At 52.5% G+C, this 27,422-nt stretch overlaps 1 protein-coding gene across 1 annotated transcript in view; it reads right to left on the bottom strand.

The window, feature by feature from the left end:
- Nucleotides 1–3,494: 3,494 nt before the first annotated feature.
- AHNAK2 (AHNAK nucleoprotein 2) overlaps nt 3,495–27,422 on the bottom strand; it is a 52,625-nt gene continuing 28,697 nt past the window's right edge. The window contains exon 7 of the mRNA XM_079308057.1: nt 3,495–26,835. Coding sequence (XP_079164183.1) covers nt 4,483–26,835 — 22,353 coding nt within the window. The 3' untranslated portion in view covers nt 3,495–4,482. The remainder of the gene's footprint in view (nt 26,836–27,422) is intronic.

Here is a 27,422-nt window from a genome sequence, read left to right on the forward strand (position 1 = left end):
GCTGGCTGGGGTATCCCACCTGCACTGTGGGCAGTGCTTGGAGAGTCTCCTCACTCCCTCTGGGCTGCCCTGGTGCTGGCCCTGAGCAGGGCTGTGTCTCTGCTGCCTTTCCTCCTGCACTCACTCAGGGAACACAGCCCTGAGCCATCTGGTGCCTGATATCTGTACCCACCACAGCTCTGCCCTGGGTGACTTTCTGAAGTGACAGGAAAAGGAGAGCAAGGAGTGCTGTGAGTGCTGGGAGTGGACTGGGCTGGAGCTACATGAGCCTTGTCAGGGCTGTGCAAACACAAAAATCCCCACACAAATAAGGAATTTTACAGGTGACCCCCATCAAAGTTCTATTTTTCAGTTTCCAGGCTGCTCCTTTGCTATCTCTTCAGACACTTCCAAGATTCCTTGGGATCTCTTATCCATCATTACAAATTAATGCTTCTTGTTACTGTGGCAGATTTTTAAAGACACATAGTTACATGTACAGATATTATTAAAATTTTGGGAGTATTCACATACATGCCAAAATATTGAGAAACATGCAGGTGCTTTTGTGCTCTTATCCCCTATTTCCTTACTACAGCTAGCTTGAAAACCTTTGAGACTTTACATCTTCAACCAACAAAAGAGTTTTCTGTATAGGAGCACATTCCTCTAGATGGCACTCCAAGCTGGGTTTTTCTGTTTTGGCAGGGATAGATATTGCAGAGTAAGAAGAAAACTTCCTTCTCTTTTACTTGTGAGCTTGAATCTGGCAGTGCTGGGTTAGTTGTTCAGTGGGACAGAGTTTCTGGACAAGCTGGCAGAATTTCCTTATGGCCATATAAACCTCAGATAGGTGAAGGTTTGGCTTATAAAAGACAAATAGACACTTAGGAGAGTGCTCTTCTATTTTCTCTAATGACATCACTCTTGGTTTTCCTCTTGATTTTCATATGGGAAGGTGAAGGAGGAGTTTACAATAAATGCCATGATTAATACCATGAACTAAATCTAATAGGAACTTGAGATTATTTCCCTGGTTTCTTGTGAGACTTTTGAAGCTCATCCATACCTTGATTATTATTTACTTGTTTTCTATTAGGAAGGTAGAGTATCATGTAAGTTATAACCAGGATTTGAGTCTCAATTCTTTTCTGTTTATGAAAAAGGGTTAGTAATAGTCTTTATCCATTCATCTCTTACTTGTGTCTTTCATTTAGATAGTGATTTTTTCAAACTAAGGACTGTAGCAAATGTAACCTGTGGCCTTCACTGGTATTTATTAGCATCATCCTTGGGAATATTGGATATTAGGAAAAGCTTCTTCACCCAGAGGATGGCTGGACAGTGTAAAGGCTCCCCAGGGAGTTGTCACAGGAAGGTGTGGTTCTTGGGGTGTAAAGCCAGGAGCTGGACATTGTGAGTCCCCTCCCACTCAGGATACTCTGTGTACGGTTTTCTAGTCTGACTGCAGGCTGTTCAATTTTTTGTCATTATTGGCTTATTCATGTCTAGAGAAAATTTAGTTATTGAACATGGATACTCATCTCTGATCAGCTCATCTCACATACCTGTGTTACACACATTAGACACCAGCTTGTTCCAAAAGCTTTAGCATTAACTTTTCTTATTTTTTCTGCCACTACCCAGGATTTTCCTTTCCCAGTTGCTCCAGATAAAACTTTTGATCCAGGTACTGAGATGGCATTTAATCTACTATTTATGCCATATCAGAGTACACTTGATTTCTTGACAGTCATGAATATCTCCATAATCCCTAGAGGATAGCTCTTGGGTCGTGGGCACTGACTCTGCTCTCTGCAGAGGCCCAGAAAAGCCAGCTTTAGTGGCAGGGTGGATTGTGGTGGTGCAGCTTCCTGAGCAGGGGAAGTGCAAAGGGAGGTGCCAGTTCTTCCTTCCTCCATCCATGACAGGATGTGTGGGGATAGTTCAAAGCTGCATCAGGAGAGTTTCAGACTTGACCCTAGGAAACATTTCCTTACCAAGAGAGTGGTGAAACACTAAACCAAACGTGCCTTGAGAGGTGTTCAATGCCACAAACCTGTCAATGTTCAAGAGGCATTTGGACAATGCTCTTAATAACCTCAACTTCTTTCCTATTTTTGGTCACCCCTGAAGTAGTCAAGCAAGTGGACTGAGTGATCCTTGTGGGCTATTTTTAATTATCTATTCTATACTAAATGTACTACTCTAGATGTATTTAAAGTGAAATAGGGTTAGATCAGATGTAAGGGAAAGATCTTTGCTGTGAGGGTGGTGAGGCCTGGCACAGGTTGCCCAGAGCAGCTGTGGCTGCCCCATCCCTGGGAATGTTCAAAGCCAGGCTGGAGGGGGCTTGGAACAATCTGGTCTGGTGCAGGTGTCCCTGCCATAGCAGGGGGTTAGATGCAGAATCTTTAAAGTTCCTTTCATCCTGTTAACATTCCATGATCCTGGGATAAGAAGAGAAGAAATGAAGAACATCTCAATCTACAGGTGGTTAGATAGCCAAGTGCACTTCACTTACAACCCATTTCCTAAGTGTTTTGCTGTGCCTGCTTTCCTGTACTAAGTAGAATATGGAGAAACACAGGATGAGAAAACTACTATAATGAAGCATGTCTGCACTTGTCATTCTGGAGAGAGGATCTTGTGAGTGAAGGAGTGATTGCAGCCATCTTGGCCACAGAAGCACAAAGAAATTGAGTTTAAAATCTCTGTTGACAGGAGGAGAAGGGACAGCAAAACTTCAATGACGAACAGGAGCAGAGCTGACTTCAGGTTGCTCAGGGAACTAGTGAATAAAGTCTCCTGGGAAAATGTTTTTGTATTTGAAGGGATGGTCCTGCTCTGCTCTGTGCTGGGGCAGCCTCACTTGGAGTCCTGTGAGCAGTTTTGGGTGCTACAATAAAAAAATACATTAGAGAGCATCCAAAGGAGGCCACAAGGATGAGGAAGGGCCTGGAGAAGCTGTATGAGGAGTGGCTGAAGCCACTTGGTCTGTTCAGCCTGGAGGAGACTGAGGGGAGAGCTCACTGTGGCCCTCAATATCCTCATGAGGGGCAGGTGCTGATCTCTTCACTCTCGTGGCCAGTGACAGGACCTGAGGAAATGGCTGGAGCTGAGTGATGAGGGGTTCAGGATGGATGTTAGGAAAAGGTTCTTCACCCAGAGGGTGTTTGAGCACTGCAAGAGGCTCCCCAGGGCTGTGGTCACAGCCTCAAGCCTAACAGAGTTGAAGAAGCCTTTGGACAATGCTCTCAGGTCATGGTGATTCTTGGGGTGTCTGTGCAGGGCCAGGAGTGGGATTCAAGGATCCTGACAGCTTCCTTCTGACTCAACATATTCTATGATTCAACACGGGATTGTAATGAGTGAAAAGTCTCCACTACCCCTATATTTAGGAACTGTGCTGTCATTAAGCATCCACCTGAGCAGACAGTGAAGTACATGCAACCTTTGCACATTTAAGCTGGGATTTTCCTAATCAGAAATGTCAGTAACCCACACTACTCCAGTTATTATTTGTATGGTGAGTTTATTGTGAATTAAGAATACAGACAGTGTTTTAATGGTACATGTGAAGGCTGTCACATATGCACTCTGGTTTTGTGCACTTGAGAGAAGCATTAATATAAACAAAAGGAGCAAATAATTATATACACCTCCTTTCCCAGAAAATCTCTGAAGCAATTCCACCAGTGTGGCAGATCATTCTAAGCATTTAACTATCTCATAAGTATATACATTAAAATTTATTTATCCACATTTGAATAATATTCTTTGTAAGCATGTTTTATTCTGGTATCTTACAAACATGATTTAGGTACATTTTTTTGGTCTTGAAATTATTCTGTTGGTTTTTGCTGTTTTTTTTTAAATTATTGTAAGGCTAAATATGACCCACCGCAATGATAAAAAAAATGAGAAGAGAGAAAGAGGCAAAGCATTAATCTCTCTACACTAGTGTTTGATTTCTATTTTATATTTTAAAATGTTTGTGAAATATACATACTACCTTAGCTGAAATAAAGAAAAACATTTTAATAACAAAGCAAAAGTAGATCAGAAAGTTCCAAAATCTAAGCAGGTGAGTAAAGTTCTTATAGTACTAGTTTAGAACCCATTCAGGAAATAATCTGTAATCTAAATATAACTGGTGTGTTCTGAGAAGTCTCTTTAACAAGTCTTTTGCTATCATTGAGCCTTTCAATTATTTACTTTCATGGTTCTGATATCTACTCAGACTTGGCTCAAACTAGGGGCTCCTCTGCATCAGTCATAATTGTTGCCCTTGGGGTAGATATGAAGAAATCATTATTTTTATTAGTGTAAAATCTAATACATCCATGTATTTGAAAATCTGAATGTGGTACATTCTGTTCAAGTGTTTTCACGAATACCAGCCTTGGGTTTTAATTTTCAGTTAGTAGAAAATCAGGAAAACATTCTTTTCTGTACATACAGATGATTTTGTTTTCATTGAGAACTGAGAAAATACAACCTTCATTTGGTTGTATCTCCAACAATATTACTTTCTTTTTCTTCCTCCAACAAGATTAGTTCAGTTCTTGCTGAAGATGTCACAATAGATGAGGCCCCATCAATTTCAGCTTTTTCACCCTCTCCTATTTCTTTAGGTGATAAGCTTTCTTGTGCATCAAAAAACACATCTGGTTTATCTGTTGGGCTATCTTCATCTGAGAATCTCCCCTCTTTATGACCCACCTCTTCTTTGTCAACAGACTTAGCCTTTTTGGAAGGAGATGTGAAACCAAGCTTGGGAAATCTAAACCATCCAGTTTTATCAGGCTGCTTAGAGGAATCATCTGATGTGTCAGCAGGTTTCACATCTTCTGGAGCTGATTTTTTTATTTCTGGTTTCGCATCTGTGCTTGTTTCATCCCCAGAAGATGAAAAGCCAATACTTGGAAGCCAAAATTTGAATCTTCCAGGAGATCTTTTACTATCAGTCTTTTCCTTCTCACTGCTTATGTCTTTTTCTTCATCTTCCACTGCTTCAACTACATCTTCATCTTTAGAGAGAGAAGCTGCAGTTATTCCCTCTGGTGATTTATCAGGAAAACTCTCTTCAAGTTTACTGGAACACTTTACTTCAACAGTAGATGTTTTTAACTTTGTCAAACCTACTTTTCCTCTAGATTCCTCAGACTCATGGTGTGGTTTGTCAGATAGTTTAAGCTCAGCACTGCCAGCTCTCTGTGCTGCTACCCCAAAGCTTTCACCAGCACCTGTAGGTGCATCTCCCATTGGAGATGGCTGCTGGATCAGCACATCTAAATCACTGCGTGATTCAGGCAACTTTGTCTTGAGCAATGAGAACCCCAAAGTAGCAGTTTTGACCTCTGATGACAGAATCTCTGATCCTTTCAGTATTTCAGTAGTGTAAATCTCACACCGCTCAATAGCAACATGTTCAGGTTCTACTTTTTCACGTACTTCTTGGCCCTCTATGTAAGACCAATGAATGTCCTGCCCTCCCCTTGAAAGGGATGACTCTATGGTAGCTGTCATCTGTGCTGTTTTAATGTCAGGCTCAGTCAGTGTTAAAATTTTGCTTTTTGCTTTTTGAATACCCCCCTCTAGAGCTCCTGTTTCTTCATGGACAGCAGGGCTTGCTTGCAGTTGCACTATTTCAATGTCAGTACTAGATCCCTTTGGATCTGTTACTACTTTTGACAGTAAAACATCAGCTTCAATTGGGAGAGTTCTGAATGTGAATCTGGGTATTTTCAGTTTAGGAATTCTTACACTTACTTCTGGGACACCTTGTGTTTGGTGCACTGTTTCCCCTATTATTCTGGAAGATGCTTCTGTATGATCTAGAGCTGGACTTTTCAGGCCAACTGATCCTTCTGCTTTTTGTAACTGCATTTCTGCTGTGCCTCTTTCAGGCGCTGAATCAGCTTCTGACTTTGGCAAACTGGTATCATCTTCAAACCCCTTGATTTCTGAACGCAACATTCCAAACTTTGGAATCTTAAACTTGTATGCTTTAATTTTACTTTTTTCTGCTCTGTCTTCTACTTCCACTTTCACTCCTGCAGACACATCCTTTTCAACACTTTTGACTTGAAATTTCATTTCAGGATCTACTTCAGTAATTTTAACATCCGTTTTCACTGTTGGAACTTCTACCTTCAGATCTTCCAGCTTAGCAGTAACATAAGTACCATCTTCTGATCCTTTTGTTGTAGACCATTCACATATAGTTCTTTTTAACTGACTTTCTTCACTGTCTTTTCCTATGATTTTCACCTCACCCTTTATCTTTCCTTTTTTAATTTCTGCCTCTTTATTTTGCATATCTAGCTCTTCCTTTGGAAGACTAACATCTATTTTCTTCTGTGTTGCATCCAGAGTAATTTCACCTGTTGATGGTTTGCATCCTACCCCTGATGTCTCAAACTTCATGGAACTTTCTACCTTTGGGACTTCTACATCCTGTGATTTGCCTTTATGCTCTGGAAACGTCAGAGTACATGCAGAAAACCTATTTGTTGAACTCTTGTCTTTGTCAGTTTCTGAAGCACTTGGGTATGATTTAGACAATTCTGCTGCAGACACAGCGATTTCTGAAGTATGTCCTTCAGCACTGCGCTTAACTACGTCTGCATAAGTTTCAGTTTTTGGAATATTCACTCTACTATCTGTTCTTTCTGTGGATAATGAAATATCTCCTTCCATCTTTGGCAAGCTAACATCAGAACTCTTCACAGAATCTCCTAATTTTTGAATCCCTTCCTTTCCAATAGTAATTTCAGCAACTGCATGTGGCAATGAGAAGGTATTTTCAGGAATACTTGTTTCAGTTTGTACTTTAGCAGAAGGAATAGTTGCCTGAGCTTTTTCCATACTTCTTTCGGTATCAGCATCACTTTTTTTTTCCTTTAAGGATGACCTGCCAAATGCAGGTATTCTGAATTTTGGCATTTTAAACCATCCCTGATGTTCTTCAGTCTGAACTTCTTCAACTTTTATTTCATGTTCTTTTAATTTGATTTCCTTCTCCTCAAGACTCTCAATAATTCCCTCTGTCTTTGGTTTAGACACTGACTGGGTGCTTATGTCTACCTTTGCATCTTCAATGCCCCCTGTCAGAGCTTGGGGTGTTTTTATCTTGCCATCAACTACTCCAGGATCTAACATATCAGATGGAAGTTCTGATGCTGGAGCTCCCACAGCAATGTCAGCAATGTCGTTTGTTGCTCTTAGCTGGGGTACCTCAGCTTCTATTTTTGGAGAGCTGATCTCTGTCTCCGAGACTTTCCCTTTTGTTAGGGAGATTCCAAACTTTGTCTTCTGGAATTTGGGCATTTTAATCTTCCCTTCAGAACCTTCCAATTTCATTTTTCTTCCATCCACAACTGATGAGCTTTCTGTTAATATATCAGGGCTCTTCAAATCAACTGAAGCTTCTCCTTTGGGGAGCTTAATATCTGTTTTTTCAATGTTACATTCTTTGGTAGAACTTATTTTTAAGTCAGCCTGTTGAAAATTGTCCTCTGAGGGAGTCAAAGAAGCATCAATCTTTGCTGAGCTGACTCTTATTTCAGTTTTAGAGGCTTCAGTTTCTACTCTGGAAAACTCTGCAGTATCAGCCAGTTTTATGCTTATTTGTGCCCCTTCTTCAGTTCCTTCAGGATGACTTTTTTCTATATCAGGTATCTTAATTGAATCATCACCCTCTATTTCTCTTTTGGGAAGAGCCACATCAGCTCCAACTTTTGCTGAATGAGACTGAGATTTTGGAACCTTGATCTTGGAGAGTGAAATTTTAGGCATGACAAATTGAGGCTTTTTAATTGGACTTTTTTGTTCAACCTTTTCTGCAGATATTTCCAGATCAAGATCTGGCCCACTACCTTGATCATCAGTTGCAGTTCCTTTCACTTCTGTGTCTATTCTGCCTGTCAGGACAGGAAGATTTTGGTCTTCCAAATTTGCTTCAGAATCTGATTTAACACTTGCTTCCTTCTTTGGTGACCAACTGAAGGATGGAAGTTTGAATTTGGGCATTTTGAAATGTCCTTCTTTCTCTTCTCCATCTCCATCTTGCTTTATTTCCCCCTTGATCTTTACTGCTGCATCTGAATCCTGAATATCACTGTCTGGTTCTGAAATAGAAACATCAGCTGATGGGAGATTAACATCAGCCTCTGGTGCCTTACTGTCAGTTTTGGCAATTTTGGCTTCAGACCTGTAAGTCTCTGTTTCTGTGCCACATTCCACCTCCAAGTCTGGTGTTTCAACAGCAATGTCAGATATTTCTACTGTTGCTTTTAGCTGGGGAACCTTGACTTCTGATTTGGATTTGCCGACATCCTTTTCTGACCCTTTCCCCTTAGAAAGTGCAATTCCTAACTTTGGCATGTGGAATTTAGACATTTTTTTTGTTTTCCCTTCAGAAGCTTCAGCTTTTACATCACCCACAGCAATTTCACTGGATGCTGTTTCAACAATTATGTCAGGACTCTTCACCTCAACTGAACCTTCAGGTATCATCTTAATACCTGAAGTAGAGAGGCTGGCATTAGCAGCAGCTGATTTCAATGTCAGCTCATCTTCACAGGTAGGAACTGCGACTTCGCCTGTAGGCACGCTAGCATCCGTGTCTATTTTAGGAGCTTTGGCTTCTGGTTTGGAAAATTCCAAAGTTGGGACTGTAACTTTTGGCACTTTTATTCCCAGTCCTGCCTCTTCTCCACTGCTCCCTTTCTCAGATATCTGAACAGGAACGCCTTCTTTTTCTTGTTTAGGTCCAGAAACATCAGTTTCCAGTAGGGGCAGAGAGCCCTGTACTTTCTGACCCTTAATTTTAGGGAATGAGATTTTTGGCATGGTAAATTGGGACTTCTTCGTTTTGGCCTTCTCACCGTCTTTATCTGTTGTATCAAATTCATCGTGGAGGTATTGATTCTCAGGAGTAGGAAAAGTTAATTCAGATCCCATGTCTTCAGATAAAGTGGACAAACTTGGTCCTTCCAGGTTTTCTTCAATGTGAGAAGGAGCAACAGCTTCTTTCTTTGGTGACCACCTAAATGAAGGTAGTTTGAATTTTGATGATTTAAATTTGTTTTCTTTCTCCTCAGTACTCTTCTCTCCTGTAACTACTTCCTGTTCTGCCTTGCACTCTAAATCCAGGCCATGGATTTCTGCTTCTAATTTTGGCAAGGTAACCTCCATAGGTGAGAGATTTGGATCCATTGTTGGGGCATCCAGAACAACTTCAAGTGAAGGCTTATGCAACTTTACACCAAGTTGGGCATCAGAGATTTGAGCTGGTTTTTCAACATCATGATCACTCATATCAGATGTTATCTTTCCCTTGGAAATTTCAGATTCCACGGTGGAACCAATGTCAGTTTCAGATGCTTTTCCCTTAGATCGAATTCTGAATTTTGGTTTTCGAAATTTAGGAATTTTAACGGTGACCTCTGTCTCAGTGAAAGACATTTCAGCACATGCTGTTTGACCCTCTAACTTAAAATCCCCTTGTTCCTCAGAAGCATCTTCACTTAAAATTTCAAAATCTGAAAGATTTTCATCAGCAAGAGATGCTATTTTTGATTGAGATTCTAGAACATTAATTTGGTATTTAGTAAGAGTAATATCCCCCTTTTGTAATGAGGACTCCATATCAATTTCAGATGCAATCATTTCACCTTTAGAGAAACCAATGTTGGGAAGTCGAAATTTGGGACTTTTAGATACATTTTCTCCCTTAATGTCAGGCAAATGTTTTGATCCACCACTGTCAGAAGGAACAGAAAAAATGTCCTCTGTTAAAGAATAAGAAAGGGTTTCTGAAACAGGACCATCACGTCCAGATTGGCCTTGGGGAAGAGATTTGGAACATTTAGAAAAAGAAATTTTGGGCAATCTAAACATGGAAGATTTGGATTTACCAAATTCCTCCTCGTTAGCAGTGGAAGAATCTAGAAGAAAATCAAAAGAGGGCTCTTGGACATCAGAGTCAGGCAATGCCAAGTCAGCAATGGAGTCTCCTGCCAGCGCCACCTGATGAGGCTCCTTGAGGCTGACGTCCACCTCAGCGGCCACCGTGCCCTTGGCCTCTCTGCTGCTGGACCAGCCAAAGGAAGGCATGCCGAACTTGGGCATCTTGAACTTGCCGTCCTTGGTCTTGGCGGCCTCCTTCTCTGGCACTTTGGCTTCTCCTTCAAGGCTAAGGCTGGCCTCGGGCGCCTGAAGGTCCACGCTGGCCTGTGGAAGGCTGACATCGACGGAGGGCAGGCTGATGTCCACCTTGGGAGCTTTGATGTCAGCTTTGGGCATCTTGAGGGAGGGCTTCTCCAGCTTCCAGCCGGCGCCTTCCTTCTTGGCGCCGTCCACGTCAGCTTTGAGTCCCAGCTCAGGGCCCTCCCCTGCGGCTGTCACGGTGGCGGAGGGGAGGTCGACCTCTGCGCTGGGCAGGGTGATATCGGCTGCAGGCGCCTCGGCCTTGGGGGAGGACACTGAGAATTTAGGCTTGTCGAACTTGGGCATCTTGAACTTGCCTTTCAGGCCCGTGCCTTCCAGCTCCAGCTTGCCTTCGGCGGAGGGCGCTTTCAGGTCGATGTCTGGTGCCTGGAGCTCGAGGGAACCTTCCACCGAGGGCAGCTTGACTTCGGGAGCCACCACACTGACATCGACGTCGGCGGCCTTGATGTCGGCCTGCGGGAGGCTGACATCTGCCTCCACTTTGGGAGCCTTGACGGTGGGCTTGGAGAAGACCACGCTGGGCACCTTGACTTTGGGCATGTGTATTTTCATGCCGCCACCCTCAGCTTTTCCACCAGCCACCTCCAGGCTGGCTTCAGCCTCGGGGCCCTGCAGGGTGACTTCGCCCTCCTGGCCTTTTGGCAGTGAGACCTCGGCCTTGGGCAGGCTGACCTGCGCCTGGCCAGCTTTGACTTTGGGCAGCTTGACGCTGGGCATCTTGACGTCGGGCATCTTGAATCGACCTTTTTCGCTGTCCCCCGCTACGGTGGCCGTCTCCACAGTCACCTCCATGCTGGGGGCTTGGAGATCGGCCACGGGCAGGGTCACGTCCACTTCAGCGGCTCCCGAGGGCACTGCCACTTGAGGCTCCTTGAGGCTGACGTCCACCTCAGCGGCCACCGTGCCCTTGGCCTCTCTGCTGCTGGACCAGCCAAAGGAAGGCATGCCGAACTTGGGCATCTTGAACTTGCCGTCCTTGGTCTTGGCGGCCTCCTTCTCTGGCACTTTGGCTTCTCCTTCAAGGCTAAGGCTAGCCTCGGGCGCCTGAAGGTCCACGCTGGCCTGTGGAAGGCTGACATCGACGGAGGGCAGGCTGATGTCCACCTTGGGAGCTTTGATGTCAGCTTTGGGCATCTTGAGGGAGGGCTTCTCCAGCTTCCAGCCGGCGCCTTCCTTCTTGGCGCCATCCACGTCAGCTTTGAGTCCCAGCTCAGGGCCCTCCCCTGCGGCTGTCACGGTGGCGGAGGGGAGGTCGACCTCTGCGCTGGGCAGGGTGATATCGGCTGCAGGCGCCTCGGCCTTGGGGGAGGACACTGAGAATTTAGGCTTGTCGAACTTGGGCATCTTGAACTTGCCTTTCAGGCCCGTGCCTTCCAGCTCCAGCTTGCCTTCGGCGGAGGGCGCTTTCAGGTCGATGTCTGGTGCCTGGAGCTCGAGGGAACCTTCCACCGAGGGCAGCTTGACTTCGGGAGCCACCACACTGACATCGATGTCGGCGGCCTTGATGTCGGCCTGCGGGAGGCTGACATCTGCCTCCACTTTGGGAGCCTTGACGGTGGGCTTGGAGAAGACCACGCTGGGCACCTTGACTTTGGGCATGTGTATTTTCATGCCGCCGCCCTCAGCTTTGCCGGCGGCGACTTCCAGGCTGACTTCAGCCTCGGGGCCCGGCAGGGCGACTTCGCCCTCCTGGCCTTTTGGCAGTGAGACCTCGGCCTTGGGCAGGCTGACCTGCGCCTGGCCAGCTTTGACTTTGGGCAGCTTGACGCTGGGCATCTTGACGTCGGGCATCTTGAATCGGCCTTTCTCGCTGTCCCCCGCTACGGTGGCCGTCTCCACAGTCACCTCGACGCTGGGGGCTTGGACATCGGCCGCGGGCAGGGTCACGTCCACTTCCGCAGTTCCCGAGGGTACTGCCACTTGAGGCTCCTTGAGGCTGACGTCAACCTCGGCGGCCACCGTGCCCTTGGCCTCTCTGCTGCTGGACCAGCCAAAGGAAGGCATGCCGAACTTGGGCATCTTGAACTTGCCGTCCTTGGTCTTGGCGGCCTCCTTCTCTGGCACTTTGGCTTCTCCTTCAAGGCTAAGGCTGGCCTCGGGCGCCTGAAGGTCCACGCTGGCCTGTGGAAGGCTGACATCGACGGAGGGCAGGCTGATGTCCACCTTGGGAGCTTTGATGTCAGCTTTGGGCATCTTGAGGGAGGGCTTCTCCAGCTTCCAGCCGGCGCCTTCCTTCTTGGAGCCGTCCACGTCAGCTTTGAGTCCCAGCTCAGGGCCCTCCCCTGCGGCTGTCACGGTGGCGGAGGGGAGGTCGACCTCTGCGCTGGGCAGGGTGATATCGGCTGCAGGCGCCTTGGCCTTGGGGGAGGACACTGAGAATTTAGGCTTGTCGAACTTGGGCATCTTGAACTTGCCTTTCAGGCCCGTGCCTTCCAGCTCCAGCTTGCCTTCGGCGGAGGGCGCTTTCAGGTCGATGTCTGGTGCCTGGAGCTCGAGGGAACCTTCCACCGAGGGCAGCTTGACTTCGGGAGCCACCACACTGACATCGACGTCGGCGGCCTTGATGTCGGCCTGCGGGAGGCTGACATCTGTCTCCACTTTGGGAGCCTTGACGGTGGGCTTGGAGAAGACCACGCTGGGCACCTTGACTTTGGGCATGTGTATTTTCATGCCGCCGCCCTCAGCTTTGCCGGCGGCGACTTCCAGGCTGGCTTCAGCCTCGGGGCCCTGCAGGGTGACTTCGCCCTCCTGGCCTTTTGGCAGTGAGACCTCGGCCTTGGGCAGGCTGACCTGCGCCTGGCCAGCTTTGACTTTGGGCAGCTTGACGCTGGGCATCTTGACGTCGGGCATCTTGAATCGGCCTTTCTCGCTGTCCCCCGCTACGGTGGCCGTCTCCACAGTCACCTCCACGCTGGGCGCTTGGAGATCGGCCACGGGCAGGGTCACGTCCACTTCAGCGGCTCCCGAGGGCACTGCCACTTGAGGCTCCTTGAGGCTGACGTCCACCTCGGCGGCCACCGTGCCCTTGGCCTCTCTGCTGCCGGACCAGCCAAAGGAAGGCATGCCGAACTTGGGCATCTTGAACTTGCCGTCCTTGGTCTTGGCGGCCTCCTTCTCTGGCACTTTGGCTTCTCCTTCAAGGCTAAGGCTGGCCTCGGGCGCCTGAAGGTCCACGCTGGCCTGTGGAAGGCTGACATCGACGGAGGGCAGGCTGATGTCCACCTTGGGAGCTTTGATGTCAGCTTTGGGCATCTTGAGGGAGGGCTTCTCCAGCTTCCAGCCGGCGCCTTCCTTCTTGGCGCCGTCCACGTCAGCTTTGAGTCCCAGCTCAGGGCCCTCCCCTGCGGCTGTCACGGTGGCGGAGGGGAGGTCGACCTCTGCGCTGGGCAGGGTGATATCGGCTGCAGGCGCCTCGGCCTTGGGGGAGGACACTGAGAATTTAGGCTTGTCGAACTTGGGCATCTTGAACTTGCCTTTCAGGCCCGTGCCTTCCAGCTCCAGCTTGCCTTCGGCGGAGGGCGCTTTCAGGTCGATGTCTGGTGCCTGGAGCTCGAGGGAACCTTCCACCGAGGGCAGCTTGACTTCGGGGGCCACCACACTGACATCGACGTCGGCGGCCTTGATGTCGGCCTGCGGGAGGCTGACATCTGCCTCCACTTTGGGAGCCTTGACGGTGGGCTTGGAGAAGACCACGCTGGGCACCTTGACTTTGGGCATGTGTATTTTCATGCCGCCTCCCTCAGCTTTGCCGGCGGCGACTTCCAGGCTGGCTTCAGCCTCGGGGCCCTGCAGGGTGACTTCGCCCTCCTGGCCTTTTGGCAGTGAGACCTCGGCCTTGGGCAGGCTGACCTGCGCCTGGCCAGCTTTGACTTTGGGCAGCTTGACGCTGGGCATCTTGACGTCGGGCATCTTGAATCGGCCTTTCTCGCTGTCCCCCGCTACGGTGGCCGTCTCCACAGTCACCTCCACGCTGGGCGCTTGGAGATCGGCCACGGGCAGGGTCACGTCCACTTCAGCGGCTCCCGAGGGCACTGCCACTTGAGGCTCCTTGAGGCTGACGTCCACCTCGGCGGCCACCGTGCCCTTGGCCTCTCTGCTGCTGGACCAGCCAAAGGAAGGCATGCCGAACTTGGGCATCTTGAACTTGCCGTCCTTGGTCTTGGCGGCCTCCTTCTCTGGCACTTTGGCTTCTCCTTCAAGGCTAAGGCTAGCCTCGGGCGCCTGAAGGTCCACGCTGGCCTGTGGAAGGCTGACATCGACAGAGGGCAGGCTGATGTCCACCTTGGGAGCTTTGATGTCAGCTTTGGGCATCTTGAGGGAGGGCTTCTCCAGCTTCCAGCCGGCGCCTTCCTTCTTGGAGCCGTCCACGTCAGCTTTGAGTCCCAGCTCAGGGCCCTCCCCTGCGGCTGTCACGGTGGCGGAGGGGAGGTCGACCTCTGCGCTGGGCAGGGTGATATCGGCTGCAGGCGCCTCGGCCTTGGGGGAGGACACTGAGAATTTAGGCTTGTCGAACTTGGGCATCTTGAACTTGCCTTTCAGGCCCGTGCCTTCCAGCTCCAGCTTGCCTTCGGCGGAGGGCGCTTTCAGGTTGATGTCTGGTGCCTGGAGCTCGAGGGAACCTTCCACCGAGGGCAGCTTGACTTCGGGAGCCACCACACTGACATCGACGTCGGCGGCCTTGATGTCGGCCTGCGGGAGGCTGACATCTGTCTCCACTTTGGGAGCCTTGACGGTGGGCTTGGAGAAGACCACGCTGGGCACCTTGACTTTGGGCATGTGTATTTTCATGCCGCCGCCCTCAGCTTTGCCGGCGGCGACTTCCAGGCTGGCTTCAGCCTCGGGGCCCTGCAGGGCGACTTCGCCCTCCTGGCCTTTTGGCAGTGAGACCTCGGCCTTGGGCAGGCTGACCTGCGCCTGGCCAGCTTTGACTTTGAGCAGCTTGACGCTGGGCATCTTGACGACGGGCATCTTGAATCGGCCTTTCTCGCTGTCCCCCGCTACGGTGGCCGTCTCCACAGTCACCTCCACGCTGGGGGCTTGGAGATCGGCCACGGGCAGGGTCACGTCCACTTCAGCGGCTCCCGAGGGCACTGCCACTTGAGGCTCCTTGAGGCTGACGTCCACCTCAGCGGCCACCGTGCCCTTGGCCTCTCTGCTGCTGGACCAGCCAAAGGAAGGCATGCCGAACTTGGGCATCTTGAACTTGCCGTCCTTGGTCTTGGCGGCCTCCTTCTCTGGCACTTTGGCTTCTCCTTCAAGGCTAAGGCTAGCCTCGGGCGCCTGAAGGTCCACGCTGGCCTGTGGAAGGCTGACATCGACGGAGGGCAGGCTGATGTCCACCTTGGGAGCTTTGATGTCAGCTTTGGGCATCTTGAGGGAGGGCTTCTCCAGCTTCCAGCCGGCGCCTTCCTTCTTGGTGCCGTCCACGTCAGCTTTGAGTCCCAGCGCAGGGCCCTCCCCTGTTGCTGTCACAGTGGCGGAGGGGAGGTCGACCTCTGCGCTCGGCAGGGTGATCTCGGCTGCGGGCGCCTCGGCCTTGGGGGAGGACACTGAGAATTTAGGCTTGTCGAACTTGGGCATCTTGAACTTGCCTTTCAGGCCCGTGCCTTCCAGCTCCAGCTTGCCTTCGGCGGAGGGCGCTTTCAGGTCGATGTCTGGTGCCTGGAGCTCGAGGGAACCTTCCACCGAGGGCAGCTTGACTTCGGGGGCCACCACACTGACATCGACGTCGGCGGCCTTGATGTCGGCCTGCGGGAGGCTGACATCTGCCTCCACTTTGGGAGCCTTGACGGTGGGCTTGGAGAAGACCACGCTGGGCACCTTGACTTTGGGCATGTGTATTTTCATGCCGCCACCCTCAGCTTTTCCACCAGCCACCTCCAGGCTGGCTTCAGCCTCGGGGCCCTGCAGGGTGACTTCGCCCTCCTGGCCTTTTGGCAGTGAGACCTCGGCCTTGGGCAGGCTGACCTGCGCCTGGCCAGCTTTGACTTTGGGCTGCTTGACGCTGGGCATCTTGACGTCGGGCATCTTGAATCGGCCTTTCTCGCTGTCCCCCGCTACGGTGGCCGTCTCCACAGTCACCTCCACGCTGGGGGCTTGGAGATCGGCCACGGGCAGGGTCACGTCCACTTCAGCGGCTCCCGAGGGCACTGCCACTTGAGGCTCCTTGAGGCTGACGTCCACCTCGGCGGCCACCGTGCCCTGGGCCTCTCTGCTGCTGGACCAGCCAAAGGAAGGCATGCCGAACTTGGGCATCTTGAACTTGCCGTCCTTGGTCTTGGCGGCCTCCTTCTCTGGCACTTTGGCTTCTCCTTCAAGGCTAAGGCTAGCCTCGGGCGCCTGAAGGTCCACGCTGGCCTGTGGAAGGCTGACATCGACGGAGGGCAGGCTGATGTCCACCTTGGGAGCTTTGATGTCAGTTTTGGGCATCTTGAGGGAGGGCTTCTCCAGCTTCCAGCCGGCGCCTTCCTTCTTGGAGCCGTCCACGTCAGCTTTGAGTCCCAGCGCAGGGCCCTCCCCTGCGGCTGTCACGGTGGCGGATGGGAGGTCGACCTCTGCGCTGGGCAGGGTGATATCGGCTGCGGGCGCCTCGGCCTTGGGGGAGGACACTGAGAATTTAGGCTTGTCGAACTTGGGCATCTTGAACTTGCCTTTCAGGCCCGTGCCTTCCAGCTCCAGCTTGCCTTCGGCGGAGGGTGCTTTCAGGTCGATGTCTGGTGCCTGGAGCTCGAGGGAACCTTCCACCGAGGGCAGCTTGACTTCGGGGGCCACCACACTGACATCGACGTCGGCGGCCTTGATGTCGGCCTGCGGGAGGCTGACATCTGCCTCCACTTTGGGAGCCTTGACGGTGGGCTTGGAGAAGACCACGCTGGGCACCTTGACTTTGGGCATGTGTATTTTCATGCCGCCACCCTCAGCTTTTCCACCAGCCACCTCCAGGCTGGCTTCAGCCTCGGGGCCCTGCAGGGTGACTTCGCCCTCCTGGCCTTTTGGCAGTGAGACCTCGGCCTTGGGCAGGCTGACCTGCGCCTGGCCAGCTTTGACTTTGGGCTGCTTGACGCTGGGCATCTTGACATCGGGCATCTTGAATCGGCCTTTCTCGCTGTCCCCCGCTACGGTGGCCGTCTCCACAGTCACCTCCACGCTGGGCGCTTGGAGATCGGCCACGGGCAGGGTCACGTCCACTTCAGCGGCTCCCGAGGGCACTGCCACTTGAGGCTCCTTGAGGCTGATGTCCACCTCGGCGGCCACCGTGCCCTTGGCCTCTCTGCTGCTGGACCAGCCAAAGGAAGGCATGCCGAACTTGGGCATCTTGAACTTGCCGTCCTTGGTCTTGGCGGCCTCCTTCTCTGGCACTTTGGCTTCTCCTTCAAGGCTAAGGCTAGCCTCGGGCGCCTGAAGGTCCACGCTGGCCTGTGGAAGGCTGACATCGACGGAGGGCAGGCTGATGTCCACCTTGGGAGCTTTGATGTCAGCTTTGGGCATCTTGAGGGAGGGCTTCTCCAGCTTCCAGCCGGCGCCTTCCTTCTTGGAGCCGTCCACGTCAGCTTTGAGTCCCAGTGCAGGGCCCTCCCCTGCGGCTGTCACGGTGGCGGAGGGGAGGTCGACCTCTGCGCTGGGCAGGGTGATATCGGCTGCAGGCGCCTCGGCCTTGGGGGAGGACACTGAGAATTTAGGCTTGTCGAACTTGGGCATCTTGAACTTGCTTTTCAGGCCCGTGCCTTCCAGCTCCAGCTTGCCTTCGGCGGAGGGCGCTTTCAGGTCGATGTCTGGTGCCTGGAGCTCGAGGGAACCTTCCACCGAGGGCAGCTTGACTTCGGGAGCCACCACACTGACATCGACGTCGGCGGCCTTGATGTCGGCCTGCGGGAGGCTGACATCTGCCTCCACTTTGGGAGCCTTGACGGTGGGCTTGGAGAAGACCACGCTGGGCACCTTGACTTTGGGCATGTGTATTTTCATGCCGCCGCCCTCAGCTTTGCCGGCGGCGACTTCCAGGCTGGCTTCAGCCTCGGGGCCCTGCAGGGCGACTCCGCCCTCCTGGCCTTTTGGCAGTGAGACCTCGGCCTTGGGCAGGCTGACCTGCGCCTGGCCAGCTTTGACTTTGGGCAGCTTGACGCTGGGCATCTTGATGTCGGGCATCTTGAATCGGCCTTTCTCGCTGTCCCCCGCTACGGTGGCCGTCTCCACAGTCACCTCGACGCTGGGGGCTTGGACATCGGCCGCGGGCAGGGTCACGTCCACTTCCGCAGTTCCCGAGGGTACTGCCACTTGAGGCTCCTTGAGGCTGACGTCCACCTCGGCGGCCACCGTGCCCTTGGCCTCTCTGCTGCCGGACCAGCCAAAGGAAGGCATGCCGAACTTGGGCATCTTGAACTTGCCGTCCTTGGTCTTGGCGGCCTCCTTCTCTGGCACTTTGGCTTCTCCTTCAAGGCTAAGGCTAGCCTCGGGCGCCTGAAGGTCCACGCTGGCCTGTGGAAGGCTGACATCGACGGAGGGCAGGCTGATGTCCACCTTGGGAGCTTTGATGTCAGCTTTGGGCATCTTGAGGGAGGGCTTCTCCAGCTTCCAGCCGGCGCCTTCCTTCTTGGAGCCGTCCACGTCAGCTTTGAGTCCCAGCTCAGGGCCCTCCCCTGCGGCTGTCACGGTGGCGGAGGGGAGGTCGACCTCTGCGCTGGGCAGGGTGATATCGGCTGCAGGCGCCTCGGCCTTGGGGGAGGACACTGAGAATTTAGGCTTGTCGAACTTGGGCATCTTGAACATGCCTTTCAGGCCCGTGCCTTCCAGCTCCAGCTTGCCTTCGGCGGAGGGTGCTTTCAGGTCGATGTCTGGTGCCTGGAGCTCGAGGGAACCTTCCACCGAGGGCAGCTTGACTTCGGGAGCCACCACACTGACATCGACGTCGGCGGCCTTGATGTCAGCCTGCGGGAGGCTGACATCTGCCTCCACTTTGGGAGCCTTGACGGTGGGCTTGGAGAAGACCACGCTGGGCACCTTGACTTTGGGCATGTGTATTTTCATGCCGCCTCCCTCAGCTTTGCCGGCGGCGACTTCCAGGCTGGCTTCAGCCTCGGGGCCCTGCAGGGCGACTTCGCCCTCCTGGCCTTTTGGCAGTGAGACCTCGGCCTTGGGCAGGCTGACCTGCGCCTGGCCAGCTTTGACTTTGGGCAGCTTGACGCTGGGCATCTTGACGTCGGGCATCTTGAATCGACCTTTTTCGCTGTCCCCCGCTACGGTGGCCGTTTCCACAGTCACCTCCACGCTGGGGGCTTGGAGATCGGCCACGGGCAGGGTCACGTCCACTTCAGCGGCTCCCGAGGGCACTGCCACTTGAGGCTCCTTGAGGCTGACGTCCACCTCAGCGGCCACCGTGCCCTTGGCCTCTCTGCTGCTGGACCAGCCAAAGGAAGGCATGCCGAACTTGGGCATCTTGAACTTGCCGTCCTTGGTCTTGGCGGCCTCCTTCTCTGGCACTTTGGCTTCTCCTTCAAGGCTAAGGCTAGCCTCGGGCGCGTGAAGGTCCATGCTGGCCTGTGGAAGGCTGACATCGATGGAGGGCAGGCTGATGTCCACCTTGGGAGCTTTGATGTCAGCTTTGGGCATCTTGAGGGAGGGCTTCTCCAGCTTCCAGCCGGCGCCTTCCTTCTTGGCGCCGTCCACATCAGCTTTGAGTCCCAGTGCATGGCCCTCCCCTGTTGCTGTCACAGTGGCGGAGGGGAGGTCGACCTCTGCGCTGGGCAGGGTGATCTCGGCTGCGGGCGCCTCGGCCTTGGGGGAGGACACTGAGAATTTAGGCTTGTCGAACTTGGGCATCTTGAACTTGCCTTTCAGGCCCGTGCCTTCCAGCTCCAGCTTGCCTTCGGCGGAGGGCGCTTTCAGGTCGATGTCTGGTGCCTGGAGCTCGAGGGAACCTTCCACCGAGGGCAGCTTGACTTCGGGGGCCACCACACTGACATCGACGTCGGCGGCCTTGATGTCGGCCTGCGGGAGGCTGACATCTGCCTCCACTTTGGGAGCCTTGACGGTGGGCTTGGAGAAGACCACGCTGGGCACCTTGACTTTGGGCATGTGTATTTTCATGCCGCCACCCTCAGCTTTTCCACCAGCCACCTCCAGGCTGGCTTCAGCCTCGGGGCCCTGCAGGGTGACTTCGCCCTCCTGGCCTTTTGGCAGTGAGACCTCGGCCTTGGGCAGGCTGACCTGCGCCTGGCCAGCTTTGACTTTGGGCTGCTTGACGCTGGGCATCTTGACGTCGGGCATCTTGAATCGGCCTTTCTCGCTGTCCCCCGCTACGGTGGCCGTCTCCACAGTCACCTCCACGCTGGGCGCTTGGAGATCGGCCACGGGCAGGGTCACGTCCACTTCAGCGGCTCCCGAGGGCACTGCCACTTGAGGCTCCTTGAGGCTGACGTCCACCTCGGCGGCCACCGTGCCCTGGGCCTCTCTGCTGCTGGACCAGCCAAAGGAAGGCATGCCGAACTTGGGCATCTTGAACTTGCCGTCCTTGGTCTTGGCGGCCTCCTTCTCTGGCACTTTGGCTTCTCCTTCAAGGCTAAGGCTAGCCTCGGGCGCCTGAAGGTCCACGCTGGCCTGTGGAAGGCTGACATCGACGGAGGGCAGGCTGATGTCCACCTTGGGAGCTTTGATGTCAGTTTTGGGCATCTTGAGGGAGGGCTTCTCCAGCTTCCAGCCGGCGCCTTCCTTCTTGGAGCCGTCCACGTCAGCTTTGAGTCCCAGCGCAGGGCCCTCCCCTGCGGCTGTCACGGTGGCGGATGGGAGGTCGACCTCTGCGCTGGGCAGGGTGATATCGGCTGCGGGCGCCTCGGCCTTGGGGGAGGACACTGAGAATTTAGGCTTGTCGAACTTGGGCATCTTGAACTTGCCTTTCAGGCCCGTGCCTTCCAGCTCCAGCTTGCCTTCGGCGGAGGGTGCTTTCAGGTCGATGTCTGGTGCCTGGAGCTCGAGGGAACCTTCCACCGAGGGCAGCTTGACTTCGGGGGCCACCACACTGACATCGACGTCGGCGGCCTTGATGTCGGCCTGCGGGAGGCTGACATCTGCCTCCACTTTGGGAGCCTTGACGGTGGGCTTGGAGAAGACCACGCTGGGCACCTTGACTTTGGGCATGTGTATTTTCATGCCGCCACCCTCAGCTTTTCCACCAGCCACCTCCAGGCTGGCTTCAGCCTCGGGGCCCTGCAGGGTGACTTCGCCCTCCTGGCCTTTTGGCAGTGAGACCTCGGCCTTGGGCAGGCTGACCTGCGCCTGGCCAGCTTTGACTTTGGGCTGCTTGACGCTGGGCATCTTGACGTCGGGCATCTTGAATCGGCCTTTCTCGCTGTCCCCCGCTACGGTGGCCGTCTCCACAGTCACCTCCACGCTGGGCGCTTGGAGATCGGCCACGGGCAGGGTCACGTCCACTTCAGCGGCTCCCGAGGGCACTGCCACTTGAGGCTCCTTGAGGCTGATGTCCACCTCGGCGGCCACCGTGCCCTTGGCCTCTCTGCTGCTGGACCAGCCAAAGGAAGGCATGCCGAACTTGGGCATCTTGAACTTGCCGTCCTTGGTCTTGGCGGCCTCCTTCTCTGGCACTTTGGCTTCTCCTTCAAGGCTAAGGCTAGCCTCGGGCGCCTGAAGGTCCACGCTGGCCTGTGGAAGGCTGACATCGACGGAGGGCAGGCTGATGTCCACCTTGGGAGCTTTGATGTCAGCTTTGGGCATCTTGAGGGAGGGCTTCTCCAGCTTCCAGCCGGCGCCTTCCTTCTTGGAGCCGTCCACGTCAGCTTTGAGTCCCAGCGCAGGGCCCTCCCCTGCGGCTGTCACGGTGGCGGAGGGGAGGTCGACCTCTGCGCTGGGCAGGGTGATATCGGCTGCAGGCGCCTCGGCCTTGGGGGAGGACACTGAGAATTTAGGCTTGTCGAACTTGGGCATCTTGAACTTGCCTTTCAGGCCCGTGCCTTCCAGCTCCAGCTTGCCTTCGGCGGAGGGCGCTTTCAGGTCGATGTCTGGTGCCTGGAGCTCGAGGGAACCTTCCACCGAGGGCAGCTTGACTTCGGGAGCCACCACACTGACATCGACGTCGGCGGCCTTGATGTCGGCCTGCGGGAGGCTGACATCTGCCTCCACTTTGGGAGCCTTGACGGTGGGCTTGGAGAAGACCACGCTGGGCACCTTGACTTTGGGCATGTGTATTTTCATGCCGCCGCCCTCAGCTTTGCCGGCGGCGACTTCCAGGCTGGCTTCAGCCTCGGGGCCCTGCAGGGCGACTTCGCCCTCCTGGCCTTTTGGCAGTGAGACCTCGGCCTTGGGCAGGCTGACCTGCGCCTGGCCAGCTTTGACTTTGGGCAGCTTGACGCTGGGCATCTTGATGTCGGGCATCTTGAATCGGCCTTTCTCGCTGTCCCCCGCTACGGTGGCCGTCTCCACAGTCACCTCGACGCTGGGGGCTTGGACATCGGCCGCGGGCAGGGTCACGTCCACTTCCGCAGTTCCCGAGGGTACTGCCACTTGAGGCTCCTTGAGGCTGACGTCCACCTCGGCGGCCACCGTGCCCTTGGCCTCTCTGCTGCCGGACCAGCCAAAGGAAGGCATGCCGAACTTGGGCATCTTGAACTTGCCGTCCTTGGTCTTGGCGGCCTCCTTCTCTGGCACTTTGGCTTCTCCTTCAAGGCTAAGGCTAGCCTCGGGCGCCTGAAGGTCCACGCTGGCCTGTGGAAGGCTGACATCGACGGAGGGCAGGCTGATGTCCACCTTGGGAGCTTTGATGTCAGCTTTGGGCATCTTGAGGGAGGGCTTCTCCAGCTTCCAGCCGGCGCCTTCCTTCTTGGAGCCGTCCACGTCAGCTTTGAGTCCCAGCTCAGGGCCCTCCCCTGCGGCTGTCACGGTGGCGGAGGGGAGGTCGACCTCTGCGCTGGGCAGGGTGATATCGGCTGCAGGCGCCTCGGCCTTGGGGGAGGACACTGAGAATTTAGGCTTGTCGAACTTGGGCATCTTGAACATGCCTTTCAGGCCCGTGCCTTCCAGCTCCAGCTTGCCTTCGGCGGAGGGTGCTTTCAGGTCGATGTCTGGTGCCTGGAGCTCGAGGGAACCTTCCACCGAGGGCAGCTTGACTTCGGGAGCCACCACACTGACATCGACGTCGGCGGCCTTGATGTCGGCCTGCGGGAGGCTGACATCTGCCTCCACTTTGGGAGCCTTGACGGTGGGCTTGGAGAAGACCACGCTGGGCACCTTGACTTTGGGCATGTGTATTTTCATGCCGCCTCCCTCAGCTTTGCCGGCGGCGACTTCCAGGCTGGCTTCAGCCTCGGGGCCCTGCAGGGCGACTTCGCCCTCCTGGCCTTTTGGCAGTGAGACCTCGGCCTTGGGCAGGCTGACCTGCGCCTGGCCAGCTTTGACTTTGGGCAGCTTGACGCTGGGCATCTTGACGTCGGGCATCTTGAATCGACCTTTTTCGCTGTCCCCCGCTACGGTGGCCGTTTCCACAGTCACCTCCACGCTGGGGGCTTGGAGATCGGCCACGGGCAGGGTCACGTCCACTTCAGCGGCTCCCGAGGGCACTGCCACTTGAGGCTCCTTGAGGCTGACGTCCACCTCAGCGGCCACCGTGCCCTTGGCCTCTCTGCTGCTGGACCAGCCAAAGGAAGGCATGCCGAACTTGGGCATCTTGAACTTGCCGTCCTTGGTCTTGGCGGCCTCCTTCTCTGGCACTTTGGCTTCTCCTTCAAGGCTAAGGCTAGCCTCGGGCGCGTGAAGGTCCATGCTGGCCTGTGGAAGGCTGACATCGATGGAGGGCAGGCTGATGTCCACCTTGGGAGCTTTGATGTCAGCTTTGGGCATCTTGAGGGAGGGCTTCTCCAGCTTCCAGCCGGCGCCTTCCTTCTTGGCGCCGTCCACATCAGCTTTGAGTCCCAGTGCATGGCCCTCCCCTGTTGCTGTCACAGTGGCGGAGGGGAGGTCGACCTCTGCGCTGGGCAGGGTGATCTCGGCTGCGGGCGCCTCGGCCTTGGGGGAGGACACTGAGAATTTAGGCTTGTCGAACTTGGGCATCTTGAACTTGCCTTTCAGGCCCGTGCCTTCCAGCTCCAGCTTGCCTTCGGCGGAGGGCGCTTTCAGGTCGATGTCTGGTGCCTGGAGCTCGAGGGAACCTTCCACCGAGGGCAGCTTGACTTCGGGGGCCACCACACTGACATCGACGTCGGCGGCCTTGATGTCGGCCTGCGGGAGGCTGACATCTGCCTCCACTTTGGGAGCCTTGACGGTGGGCTTGGAAAAGACCACGCTGGGCACCTTGACTTTGGGCATGTGTATTTTCATGCTGCCTCCCTCAGCTTTGCCGGCGGCGACTTCCAGGCTGGCTTCAGCCTCGGGGCCCTGCAGGGCGACTCCGCCCTCCTGGCCTTTTGGCAGTGAGACCTCGGCCTTGGGCAGGCTGACCTGCGCCTGGCCAGCTTTGACTTTGGGCAGCTTGACGCTGGGCATCTTGACGTCGGGCATCTTGAATCGGCCTTTCTCGCTGTCCCCCGCTATGGTGGCCGTCTCCACAGTCACCTCCACGCCGGGCGCTTGGAGATCGGCCACGGGCAGGGTCACGTCCACTTCAGCGGCTCCCGAGGGCACTGCCACTTGAGGCTCCTTGAGGCTGATGTCCACCTCAGCGGCCACCGTGCCCTTGGCCTCTCTGCTGCTGGACCAGCCAAAGGAAGGCATGCCGAACTTGGGCATCTTGAACTTGCCGTCCTTGGTCTTGGCGGCCTCCTTCTCTGGCACTTTGGCTTCTCCTTCAAGGCTAAGGCTGGCCTCGGGCGCCTGAAGGTCCACGCTGGCCTGTGGAAGGCTGACATTGACGGAGGGTAGGCTGATGTCCGCCTTGGGAGCTTTGATTTCTGACTCTGTCACTTTTGAAATTTCATATATTGATTTTTTTTTGAGTTCTATATTCTCTGTTTCAGTATCCGTTTTTGAAATCCCGAGTTTTTCTTTTGGTTCTTCGGTCTTAATTTCTATTGAGGAAGATTTTGTGTTTGTTTTTTTCGGACTTGGCAAGTGGCCTGTTGTCTTTTGCTTTATGTCTTTTTCATCCATTTTTGCTATGGATATTCCTGGTTCCTTTTGTGTACTTGGTACAATGATTTCACCTGTTATTCCTCTTACCTGAAGCCCTCCTGTATTTTCTAGGGTTTGAAATTTTAGTTCTTTTTCACTTATCTGTGTTTCAGCTTGGCCAATTTCTTCCTTGGTTGTTGACCAGGTAAATGTAGGGAATTTTAACTTTGGCAGTCTGAATTTGCTTTCTTTCCCATCTACATCTTTTTCTCCTGTTTTCACTCCAATTTCTATGTTTAAAGCTTTGTCTGTTGGCATGCCCTCTTCCTGTATCCCTTCTTTTTTTACCGTATCTTCTGTGTCCTGTCTGCTTTCATCTCCTGATATTTTCATGTCAGTTTTTGCTGCTTTGGCCACTTTGAATGATGGCATTTGTATTTTCCATGTTGACACTTCCCATTCTGCATCTGGCATAAGAGTTTTCACATTGAAATTCCTGCTGTCCTGTGAAGTCATATCAGCTGTTTTTTCTGTTTCTGACTGTGGAGCACCACTTCCCTGTTTGGTGCTGTCAGTCTCTATCTCTTTTCTTTTGGGCATTGAAATTCCATAATTTATTTTCTGACTGTTCAGCATTTGTTTGTCTTCTTCTGTTCGTTTTTCTCCTGTTTCCAGTGTGTCAGATGTGTGTAATTCAATTTTAGCAGTGCCTATTTCTAGGCCTTTTACCTGCACAGATCCTTTAGCTGTGTGACCCATCAAGTCTACGTTAATTCCACTTTCTTCATCTTTTTTATCTGCTGTTCCTTTCTGTTTCTTTTTTCGGGATTTTGATGAGGCTTGGGGTGATTTTTTAGTTGAGCTTACTTTCAGATCAGCTGTTTCTAAACTAGGCTTTGGTATCTGTGTTGTTATGTCTGGTAGTTCAGGTACACTAAATTCTGATGCTGCTTCCTTGTCTTTTTCTTTTTTAATGCTTATTTCAACTTCAGGGCATTGCTTTACATAGGATGGAATGCCATTTTTAATCTCTTTTAAGTCTTTTGTTAAAGTTTTATGTTCTTCACCTGTTTTCATTTCATAAACATGAGATGTGGTATATTCAACAGTTAAGATTTCAGGATTTTCCAGGCTTATATCATCTTTATCTATTTTTTCTTTTTCAGAGATCAGTGTCGTTTTTATTTCTTTTTTTTGCTTCTCTTGTGGTTCTGGTTTGGACCTGTGCATTCTGAATCCAATGCTAGGGAACTTCAGCTTCCTTTGGCTTCCTTTTTTCCCTTTGGTATGGACCCCCTGTGGAAATTGAGACTCTGTGTCCGTGCTTGTAGGAGAAATGTCCTGTATAGCAGGCTCATATGCATCTGATGTACTATGAGATCTTCTGTGCCTCAATATCTTTTTATTTTTGATTGATTGAAATTTTGGCCATGATAATCTGTCTTTTTTAGGTCTCTTACTTCTTCCTACTCTTTGGCTTGCAATTAATGTTTCCCTGTCTTCTTCTGAAGTGGCTTTTCCTGACACATGCAGTGTTTCTTCAGGAATGATCTCACTGAGTTCTTTTTCCTAAAAGAACAAATAGTAGTCAGAAGATTAGAAGTAACCTGAATATAGGTGTAACAGAAAATAAAAAATGTACTATAAAATATTTTTAAAAATGTTCTTTTTATTACCAGTATCTACTTGTTATTTGAAAAAATTCCTGAAGACTATAAAAGTATGCAATGTCAGGCAGAAATTACATTTTAAAAATGGACTATAATATATGGATTTCTGAAGATTTTCATTCCTTGAAAACATTACAGTAAACAGAGGTTCCTATATGTATTTATCTATATATGTGTCTGTACAAATATATGTTATATATAGTATTTATATATATGTATATGAAGAAATCATAATCTTTAAATTAATGGAAACGTATGAAGAGATCGTAGGTCTGTCAAAATACCAGTGGTTAGATACAGATTTCTTTAATAGAGAATCTAATGGAGGAGCTTCGGATAAAACAGCTTACTGATATTTTGCATTTTTGAACGTACTGAATGTAAGTATTACAGAGAGTACCCAAGTCTGTTTCATCAGTGGACAATCAACAATTTAAATGCTGACTCACTGAAGAATATTTTTACACCCTAAAACAAGATTGTGGA

The sequence above is a fragment of the Erithacus rubecula genome, assembly GCF_903797595.1.
Source record: "Erithacus rubecula genome assembly, chromosome: 6".
NCBI classification, from domain to species: Eukaryota; Metazoa; Chordata; class Aves; order Passeriformes; family Muscicapidae; genus Erithacus; species Erithacus rubecula.